The sequence below is a fragment of the Elephantulus edwardii genome, unplaced genomic scaffold (genome assembly GCF_000299155.1).
Source record: "Elephantulus edwardii isolate Elephantulus edwardi_28Jun2011 unplaced genomic scaffold, EleEdw1.0 scaffold00126, whole genome shotgun sequence".
NCBI lineage: Eukaryota > Metazoa > Chordata > Mammalia > Macroscelidea > Macroscelididae > Elephantulus > Elephantulus edwardii.
The window spans coordinates 7,556,408-7,567,950 of NW_006399876.1; the positions used below are offsets into that span (position 1 = coordinate 7,556,408).

The 11,543-nt window shown below is 45.9% G+C and overlaps 1 protein-coding gene across 1 annotated transcript in view; it reads left to right on the forward strand.

Annotated features, from left to right (window-relative positions):
- Positions 1-11,315, forward strand: part of LOC102849515 — a 36,517-nt gene extending 25,202 nt beyond the window's left edge. Inside the window, exon 4 of the mRNA XM_006893410.1 lies at positions 11,024-11,315. Within this exon, the coding sequence (XP_006893472.1) occupies positions 11,024-11,315 (292 nt within the window). The remainder of the gene's footprint in view (positions 1-11,023) is intronic.
- Positions 11,316-11,543: the final 228 nt, after the last annotated feature.

The following is an 11,543-nucleotide window of genomic DNA, read 5'->3' on the forward strand; positions in this document are numbered from 1 at the left end:
ATGTTACCTGATTCATCTCTTATTCGGATTATTTGCGTCTTCTCTCTCTTTTCTTTTGTGAGTTTTGCTAGTGGAGTATCGATTTTGTTGACCTCCTCCATCTGCTCTTGAGCTATGCCCCTTTATTATTTCTATTGGTTGCTCTAAAAATTACAATATGAATATTAAATTTATCATAGTCGAACTGAATTTTTAAACATTTCACAAATATAAATCCTAACAACAAAATTTTATTTATTCTCCATATTTTGTGCTGTTGTTGTTATGCGCCATCGAGTCACCTGTAACTCACAGCAACCCTATTTATGACAGCTCTGAACCCTGTCCCATCTAAAGCCAGTCTCACTGACTCTGACACACCTAATCCCATCTCTCCCATATCCACAGTTATCATGTCAATCCATCTCATCCAGGGTCATCCTCTCCTGCACTGCCCCTCCATCCTTCAAGCATGATGTCTTTCTCCAAGGACTGATCCCTCTTGGCCACATGCCAAAGAGAAAGCTGGTTTCACTATCACCAAGACAACCTATTTGTTCTCCTGTCCATGGTATGTTCAATACCCTTCTTCAGGGCCACAACTCAAAGACATCAATTCTTCTGTAATTCTTAGTCACTGTCCAGTTCTCTGATGCATAGCATCATCCATCTTATATTTGTTTCTATTTATGTCATAAACTATTGACTATGATTGCCAACAACTTCAACTTACTTGGATACACAATGAAACCAGCAGTCAGGAAATCAGAGACATGCTGCACTGGGAAAATCTACAGTTAGGAACCTCTCCATGAGGAGTAGTAATGTCAGTTTGAGGACCAAAGTGCTCTTGATGCAGGCCATGGTCTTTTTGATCACTTGCTAAGAATACATCTGAGAGCTGGACAATGTGTAAGGATGACAGAAGAATTATTGATGCCTTTGAGCTGTAGTGTTGGAGAAGAGTGCTGAACATCTCATGGACTGCCAAAAGAACAAACAAATATGTCTTGGGGAGGCTGCAGCCAGAGGGAGGCAAGAATGATGAGGCTTCACCTCATTAACATTGGGCATGTTGCTAGGAGGGGCTATTCTTTGGAAAGGGACATATTCTTGGAAAGGTGGAAGGTCTTCAGCAAGATGGATCGTGACACAGGGACTTCAGTAGTGGCTCAAGTGTATCAAAGATGATGAGATGGTGCAGGATAGGATAAAGTTTGGATCTGTTCTTAGCATCGCTATGAGTTGTACTAGACTCGATGGAACACAACAACAACAACCTAGTGGTAAAGAGCTTCACTGCCAACCCAAAGGCAAATGGTTTGAATCCAACAGCTGTCTCACAGGAGAAAAATGCACAATTAGCTCTCATGTAATCTACTGACTCTGCAAAACCAGTAGAGGGTCAGCTATGAGTCGGTTCTGACTCGATAGCACATAACAACAACAAGAAGAGTACTTAGGAGTTGCAATCAACTTGGCAGCAGTGGGTAGAGTAGACATTAGTCGAGGAAACTCAGAAAAACTAAAACTCATTTCCATCGAGTCAGAACTGGCTTATAAGTGATCCTCCAATGGGTTTTCAAAGACTGTAAATCACACAGGAGATTTCCCATTTTTCTCCTGGAGAGTAGCTAGTAGTGGATTCAAACTACCCACCTTTGGGTTAGTAGCACAACTCCTTACCCACTAGATCACCAGAGCTCCTTTACTCTGGGGAGGGGGTTAGCAAAGAGCGGGCCTTTGTAAAGAGCCAGAGAGTCTATGTTTTCAGCTTTGCAGGTCATACAGTCTCTCTCATAACTCATCTTTGCTTCCCTAGTGTGTTATCAGTCACAGACAACATGTAAACAATCAGATGTGGCAGTGTTGAACAGGATTTGGCCTTCAGGCCATAGTTCATCAACCCTGCTCTAGGGCATATCATTGCTCCCAAGGCATGGTCTTGCTGGAATCTTGGTATCATGCAAAGGTTATTAGTGATGTATTTTCACTCTGGTTAGTCCAGAATTCAACATTTCCCAGCACTATTTAACTTCTAGAATATCAATTCTACTCCTCAGCCCCTGACAACAACTTCCTATAAGTCTCACATTACACATCTACAGCCCAGACCTCAGCTTAGGACCCATAGAGAGCCCACATGTACACTTCTGGTATACCCTCCATGCACAGCTGCCTCCTTTACTGTACAATTTCCTTCTACCCTGCAGTTTCCAGCTGTTTCAGCAGCCCTCAATTTTTATCTCCACCCTATCAGTTCAGCCTGTCAGAGTTGTGGTCTGTGTGGGGCCCACTTCTGTGCTGTGGTCAGCAAGATGTCATCAAGTAGAGGTCCAGGGGACAGGGTTAATGTGGGGCTCACTTCAAGTGCTTTCTTTCCTGTAAGCACGGTACTGCCTATTGTTCAAGGACTAACAAAAGCTGACTTATCTTTTTATCCAGTTTTATGGTTATTTACAATGAGAAGATTCCAACATGGTTAAAAGCAGAAGTCCTGGAATTCACTGAATTGGAAGGGGGAAAAATCATTATTTGCCCACTGAAAAGACCTGGAAGCAATAAAATCCTAGAAGGAAGGAGTATAGCTAAAATCTTAGTATCTAAATATTTTTTTTCTTATTTTAAAAAACTAGGCCTAGCTAGTGAACAAGTCCCAGATATCAGATCTGGAACAGAGAGAAATACAAGATGCATTTACACTGTGCTAGGAAGCAACAAGTACTTAAAGACCAGTAAGAATATGACCAAATGCAGGATCAGCTTGAGGGACTCTCAATGTCTAAATACAGAAAAATGTAAAAACAGAAAGAATGTTGTTGTTATGTGCCATCGAGTTGCCTGTGACTCATAGCAACCCTATGTACAACAGCCTAAATCCAGCTCTATCCTGGGCCAATCTTACTGTCTCTGACACATCACTGAATCAATCCATCTCATCAAGGGTTTTCCTCTGCTGAGCTGTTCCTCCACCTTTCCAAGCATGATGTCCCTCTCCAAGGATTAGTACCTCCTTGCAACATGTCCAAAGTAAGTCAAACAAAGCTTCTGAATCCTTGCCTCCAAGAAGCAGCCTGGTCTCAACCTCTCCAGGACGAACCTGTTCGTCCTCTTAGCAGTCCATGGTATATTCAGTACTCTTCTCCAACACCACAGCCCAAAGGCATTAATTTTACTTCTATCATCCTTAGTCATTGTCCAGCTCTCTGATGCATAGCAAGTGATTGTAAAGACCATGGCCTATATCAGGTGCACCTTAGTTTCCTGACTGACATCATTGCTCTTTTATACTTTGGAGAGGTCTCTAATAGCAGACGTTCCCAATGCAATATGTCTTTTAATTTCTTGGCTGCTAGTGCAAACAGTGTTGATTGTGGAGCCAAGCAAACTAAAGCTGTTCATAATCTCAATCTCTTCACCATCCATCACAATGCTGCCCATTCTGCCTAGTGGTGAGAGTCTTTGTTTTGTTGATGGTGAACTTCAATCCATATTGAAAGAATAGTGATTGTAATACTGTCATAGAATAAGAAACAGAACACATTGCTATACTTTTTAAAAAGGGAGTTGGACAAAATTCTTTGCTGAAAAATAACAGTTTATTAAAGTTGATGAGGATCAATAACTCAAACAACCTGAATTATGCTGCTGACAACAACCCTGCTTGCTGAACGTGAAGAGGACCTGAAGCGCTTGCCGCAGAAGGTCAAGGACTACAGCCTTCAGCATGGACTGGAGTTCAACATGACGAAAATGAAGATTCTCACCACTTGGCGATGGTGAAGGGAAAGGGAGGGAGGGAGGAAAATATGCAACAATGAATGAATGAAATCCAACTTTTCTGTAAATTTTCATTAAAATTACAATAAAAGAAAAAGAAAAATTAATAAATAGGTAAGCTGAGTGAAAGGAAAGAATATACAATAAGAGGCTGATTAGACTTGCAATTAATCAATTATAATTAATGGTATAAAACAAAATGCCTATGAAAGATTAAACACCAATATGATTTGTAAACTTTCACTCAAATTTTAAAAGTAAGTTAAAGGACTGCAACAAAAAAAGACAACTGGTTTGGATTAAATTAAAAATAAAAACAAAAAAAAAGCAAAAGAACTATTCTAGATTGTTGTTGTTATGTGCCGTCCAGTTGCCTGCGACTCATAGTGACCCTAAGTACAACAGCTCTAAACCCTGCTCTATTCTGTGCCAATCTTAATTGTCTCAGAATAATTTATTCACCACAAATATGTTCTATAAGAAACATAAACGCAGGAGAGCTCTGGTGGCCTAGTGGCAAGAAGCTGCACTGCAATCCCAGAGGTGCATGGTTCGAATCCACCAGATGCTCTGCCGGGAAAGGAGGGACAATCTTCTCCAGTACCAGTCAGATCCGATTTGATGGTACACAGACACACAAAATAATAATAAAATAAAATTTAAAAAAAGAAACATAACGCAAAAAAAACCCCCACCATAAACACAAGGGAGCTCTGGTAGCCTAGTGGCAAGAAGCTGCACTGTAATCCCAGAGGTATGTGGTTCAAATCCACCAGATGCTCTGCTGGAAAAGGAGGGGCAATCTCTTGTACCAGTCAGACGCAATTTGATAGTACACACATAAAAATAATAAAATAAAAAGAAATATTAATGCAGGCTATACACACAGATTTCACCGGATGGTATGCATAGGAATCAGAACTAGTACATCTGTGGAAAGAATCACTGGAGAAGCTCAATATCACCTGTGAAAAATAGGTCAGGTGCTGACTGTGGAACAGACCACCAACTACTCATATATAGGTTCAAACTGAAGCTGAGGAAAATTAAATCCACAGGAACCAAAATATGACTTTGAGTCTATCCCACCTGAATTTCAAATCCATCTCAGGAACAGATCGGAGGCCTTGAACACTGAGTGAAGACCAAGATGAGATGTGGGAGACTATCAAGAATATCATCCAGGAAGAATGCAAAACAGAAGGGACTCTGAGTATTGCACTACAGCGCCGAGAAGCCAAAGCAAAGGGAAGAAATCAAGATATTAAGGAGCTGAACAGAGATTCTAGATTAAACAAAAATAAAGAGACATGATAGCCAAATGTAATTGACTAAATTGATCCTTGGTCAGGTCTTTATTTTTTTTTAAATTTTATTTTATTATATTTTTTGTGTGTGTACTGTCAAATCATATTTGACTGGTACAGAGGAGACTGTCCCTCCTTCTCCAGCATAGCATCTGGTGGATTCAAACTGCATACCTCTGGGATTGCAGTGCAGCTTCTTGCCACTAGGCCACCAGAGTCCCCTGGTCAGGTCTTTATTTGTAAAAAGCAATGGAAAATCTAGGACTATTTGGAGAGATTTAACTATGGTTGTAATCTCAATACTACTATTTCATCATTGTGACATCTCCTGAATATAAAAAGTACACCATGATGTGTCAGGGGATGGGGAAAGGTAGTACCTGGGTGACATATCAAGACATAGGTTGTGAAGGCATCCTTCTGTTGATGTAAGAGATATGTAGGGTTGAAATATGTAGGGGTGAAATGTCTATTTGCCTGCATTTTATTTTCAATTGGTTCAGGAGGGAATAAAGAGAAAAAGAGGTAGAAATGTGACAAGAGGTTAAGAACTTGTGAATCTAGAGGTAAGTTATATGAGAATTGTACTATTTTGACTCTTCTGTAAGTCTTAAATCTTTCAAAATAAAAGAGAAACAGCTTACAGTTTGATAGGTCTCATAATGATAAGTAACCTTAATATAAATGACTATGGTACAAACTCTAATGAGTGGTTTAACCAACCTAAGGACTGCAGCCTCCTATATGGATTGAAGCTCAACATCAAGAAAACAAAGATTCTCACCACTGGGCCAATTGGCAGCATCAGGATGGATGGTGAAGAGATTGAGATAGTTTTAGTTTACTTGGCTCCACAGTCAACACTCTTGGTAACAGCAGCCAGGAAATCAGGAGACGAATTGCATTGGGAAAGTCAGCTATGAGGGACCTCTCAAGAGTACTGAAGAGCAACGACGTCAGGCTGGAGACTAAGGTGCACCTGATCTGGGCTACAGTCTTCACAATTACGTGCTATGCATCCGAGAGTTGGACAGTGAATAGGGTTGATGGAAAAAGAATTGATGCCTTTGAGCTGTGGTGCTGGAGAAGAGTGTTGAATATACTATGGACTGCTAGGAGAACAAACAGGTTTGTCCTGGAGAAGGTGAAGCCGGAATGCTCCTTGGAGTCAAGGATTCTGAAGCTTCGTCTGACATATTTTGGGCATGTTGCAAGGAGGAACTGGTCCTTGGAGAGGGACATCATGTTTGGCAGAGTGGAGGGGCGGCGAAAGAGAGTAAGACCTTCAATGAGATGGATCAATTCTGTGACTGGAGTGGTGGGAATGAGTGCATTTGAGACGGCTAGGTTAGCATAGGATAGAATGGCGTTTAGAGCTCTTATACATAGGATTACTATGAGTCGCAAGCGACTGGATGGCACATAACAACAACAATTTATAATTAACACAGTATTTCTGCACTAAATTTTTTTTAATTTTGCCTTATGTGAGGTAAAAACAAAGTGTATGCTGTTTGCCTATAAAAGGAAAAACATACCAATATCAAACTTTTGAAAAAGATCATTTTTAGACAAAGCAAGTAGGAGTAATGCAATTGGTGATAAATTTTATCAGGGTTTTGAAGAATGGCTAGGATTTTATCATGTACAAATAAAGCGACCCAAACTCCCATAACAGCAGTCTCTAGCAACCCCTCCTGATCTTTCCCACAGTACTTATCACCATCTGTTATACTGGGGAATAGAAATCCTCTTTCTGCCCAGAAAGAACTGTGAGACTCTACTTGGTTAGTTCAGTATTACCAGAGAGAACTCTCCTAGCTGTAAAAAAAAAAAAAAAAAAAAATTAAAAAATTAAAAAAAAAACAGCACAAGCAAAGGTAAAGAAGTGGAAAAACCAAGAGTGTTTTCAAGGAATAGTGTGCACCCTCATATTAGAATGAAATATTAGAATGGAAGGTACCCATTAGAACATTTGGGGAGATAAAGTCAGAAAGGTAGGCTGATGCCAGATGGAGAAAGGTCATGAGCTAACTGGACCGTCTGTACTGTAGTAACTTCACAGGCAATGGGGAGTACCCCCCACCCCCGCATGGCACTGGACAGGGAGCCCCAGGTGTGAAGTGATGGCAGCTTAATCTAGCCATGATCTCCCAGGCAGTGAGGTAACCAGGAAGATAATTACAGTAGTCCAGGTGTGAGAATAAGACCTTGCTCAGGTGGAGGAAGTGAGAGTACAAGGCAGTTTTGTGAAAGGTCATCAGATTCTGACATGTGGAAAATGAGTGTTAACACCCTGAGTGAGGCTTTCACCTGGAGGCACAGGACAACAGACACCATGAATGAAAACTGGAGACAACAGGAGGAGCTCAAGCCTCAGAGGTGAACTAAGAAGAACAATGAGTTTGATCCCAGCCTTCCTGTCATGCTGTCAGCCAGGCATTTAACCAGAAACAACCCTGTCCATGGAGAGCTGCTCCACCCAGCCGCCTCACCCAGCCCCAAACCCATCAGGGGCTGTCAGGCCCTGATACTACCGCAGGCACCCGAGGTCTACAGCTCTGTATCCTTTCAACCCTTTTCCTTCCCATTTAGCGTCCATTTACTTCCTAGTCTTCCTGACCTGACCTTTCTCTCTCATTTGATCCCATTTTTGTCAAAAAAAAGAAAAAAAGGCATTTTCTCAGGAGTGCCAATCCTGCCAACTGCAGACCAGATGAGCACTCCTAGCAACTCATGAGTGGCAGGTCAGGCGGATACATACCCCCACAGTCATCAGCTCCTGCTGGCCCTCACTTGAGGAAGGGGAGAAGGAAGAAGGGGAAGCAGGAGATGAAAAAGCAGGACTGAGGTGGAGAGGGGCTGGAGCAGGATGGGGTGGAGCACAAGGATGCCTATTGCTCCTCCTTTTCAGTTTGCAACTGTAGGCAGATCTTACTGTCACCAGACCATGAGACCATGTGCCAGCCCCTCTTACCATATGGGATACTCTGAGGTAGCAGAGGTGGGAGTTTCTGCTTACCAGCTCACGTATCTTGCTGAACCCAAATAATTTCATCCATTACCCCTGAACTACTTAACTCTATCCTATCACACTTGTCTCCCCCTCCCAAGTACCATTTCTGCGCAGAAAATCAAGCTTTCAGTAGGCACAGTGGGCATTCAGATGGGCCACAGTTCAGCCAAGACATTTAGGACACTGAGGTAACCAGAGTGCAGACAGGGCTGAGGGAAGTGTCTTGCGGAGTGTCAGTGAGGGTGGAGGTAGAGAAGGTCCCCTGGGGATCCTCAGAGCTGCTGGAAGTCAATCTGACAAGCTCTGAGCTGTAAAGCAGTGCTGTGCTGCCCGGGGAGACCAGGGCACACTGCCCAGTCCCAAGTCTTCTCAGGCCCAGGTGAAGATAAATCAACTGCACGTGTAATCTAAGCATCATAAGCTTCTTCATCCCATCCCAGCCTCCAGGACATCCTCCTTCATCCACACTCATCTTCCACCCCCACAGTGATCTCCGACTCGAGTTAGTCCAGCACTTGGGCCTGGTTTTAGTCCAGGCATGCTTCAGGCTGGCCCTCCCTGCCACACCCACCTCTGAATCTCACCATGCTGCTGAGGTGCCAGCACGGGGTGTGGCATTACTCTTTAGTCCAGGGAATCCCACTGGGCAAACTTTTGCCATCTTCTCGCCTCACCAGGAGATCTGTTTGGTTTTATAGACTAAGACAAAAATCTCCTAAGTAGCCCAGCCTTCTAGGTGCATGCCTGAGGGCTGAGAGCACCCAAACTGCCATGGACAAGAGAGGGACGCCCGTTCTTTGACTGCTATCGTGATATAGCAAGTCTTTCGGTAGGTGGCCCAGCAATGACATGAGAGCCAGAGACCCTTAAATATGTCTGATGAATAACAACGGGCAGAGAATTCTGGTTGAGATGAGAACCAGGGCCTCACCTCAGGTCAGCCAAGGACCTGACCGTTTGGCGGATGACACCCCTTCTATGGCAGCTGGAGGAACAGCAATCATAGAAGCCATATCAGCATTCGGCTCTTTGATCTAGAACCTAGGAACTCAGATGCCTTTCTGTTGTTGTTGTTAAGTACCATAGCGACCCTATGAATGAAAGTCTTCAACACTTGCATGTGAGACTTTCATCCCTTCTCCAGGTTCATAGGGTTTCCGGAGACAAACTGTTTACAGAAGTGGATGCCATTCCTGCTTCCAAACTTGTTTCACCAGGGGAATGCCACCGAACACTGTCTACCACAGGTAACCGTTATCGCATTTGACACATCAGTGTCACAGTGTTCAGCCTCACAGCGACCACAGGTTACCTCTGTACAGCAAGTGGACACACCAGGACATACGACCTAGAAGAATGTTTGAAAAAAAACCAATGAAAAACAGGCCTTAGGGCCACGGATTAGAGGCACCCACCTTTGGCTTGGTAGCATCGCTTCCGGTCCACTAGGCCAACTGGTAAAAGTCCTGATAAAAGGCTTTCCAGCTGCTGTGGAGAGAAAATGAGACCTCTTATTAAGTGAAGGTTCTGCCAGTTGATGGTCATGTCCTGGTAACCTCCTCTCTATGTCAGCCTTGCAGTTGCCCCTTCACAAGGCACTGAGCTAAAAGAGAATGTGGGCACGCCCAGCAGCACATACTTGCAGCCAGGGGACACCTAGGGAACCAGGTGGCGCTGGGGACTCGGGGAGGGAAGCCAGGTGGAATGACACTTCCAGGCAGAGAGGCTTTTTACAGGAATCCTGTGGTCCGCTAGGGACAAAGAGTCAGTGGTGTCTCTGTCTCCGGGACAGCAGGGGACACTCAGCCAGCCTCTGGAGAGGGAACCGCCCTCCCCATCTCAGAAATCGTGGCTGAGCCCTGGAGCATGGTCTGTGCTAGAAACATCCATGCTTTCTCTCATGTCATCTCTAAAACCAGGAGGATGGCACAACCGTGCTTGCTGAAACTGAGGAGGATCTGAAACGCTTGCTGCAGAGGGTCAAGGACTGCAGCCTCCAGTATGGATTGAGGCTCAATGTCAAGAAGACAAAGATTCTCACCACTGGACCAATTGGCAGCATCAGGATGGATGGTGAAGAGATTGAGACTGTACACAGCTTTAGCTTGCTTGGCTCCACAGTCAACAGTCTTGGCACCAGCAGCCAGGAAATTAAAAGGCGCATTGCCATGGGAAAGTCTGCTGTTAGGGACCTCTCCATGGTGCTGAAGAGCAATGGTGTCTCTCTGGAGACTAAGGTGCGCCTGATACAGGCCATGGTTTTTGCAATCACTTGTTATGCATCAGAGAGTTGCACAATGACCAAAGAGGATAGAAGGAGAATTGAGGCCTTTGAGCTGCGGTGCTGGAGAAGAGTATTGAATGTTCTGTGGATCGCCAAGAAAACAAACAGATTCATCCTGGAGAGGGTTAAACCAGGCTGCTCCTTGGAGGCAAGGATTCTGGGGCTTCGTCTGACATACTTTGGACATGTTGTAAGGAGGGACCGGTCCTTGGAGAGGGACATCATGCTTGGGAGGGTGGAGGGACAGCGCAGGAGAGGAAGACCCTCTATGAGGTGGATTGATTCAGTGACTGGGATAATCGGGATGGGAGTGTCAGAGACAGTGCGATTGGCACAGGACAGAGCGGAGTTTAGGGCTGTTGTACACAGGGTCGCTATGAGTCGCGAACGACTCCACGGCACATAACAACAACAAGCGTCGCATCACCTCCATTTCTGCTAAGGGGGACGCTGAGGTTCAGGGGATGTACCAGCTGCCCCCCATCCGAGGGTTTCTCGTCCCCCCGGCAGCCCGCTGGCTGATTAACAGAGCCGGCGATGGACTCACAGCGGTTGGGGGACGCGTCCCCCCCAGGCCCAAGGAAGCGGGGCAGCTCTGCAGCTGAACCTCCAAGTGCGTTAGCTGAACCCCAGTCGAGCCCCCCACCCCCAACACAGGGGTTCAGGACAGCTCGCCCCCCGCGTCCAGCCGCTGCCCGAAGCCCCCGCAGGTGGCCCGCCCGGCCCGCCCTCGGGAGTACCTGTCGGCGGCGCTGCCTTCGGGCGGCCGGGGATGACCAGGGACTCGCCACCTCCGGCCCCCGGCCGCTCCGCCTCAAAAAAGCTGCGGTCCTTAAAGGGCGCGGACGCCGGGGACGCCGCGGAGGGCCGGGCAGCGCTGGACCCTGGAGGCCGGCTGGCCTGGCCTCCTGCCCTCAGTCCCCTAGTTTGCTCCTCCACAGCCGGCTGACCCCGTCGCAGCGCCAGCGCACCTCAAAAGGAGAGCGCGCAGGCTTTCGCGCCCCAAAGTCAAACGCTCCGGGCTCGGGGGGGGGGGGGGGGGCCCGCGAGGTTCCCATGGCAACGCGAGGCGGGCAGTGTGCGCCTGCGCCGACGCGCGAAGCACGCTGGGAAGTGTGGTTTCGCGCCGTCGCCCGAAGTGGCGGGCACGGCCGCAAGATGGCGCCCGCGCGGCGCG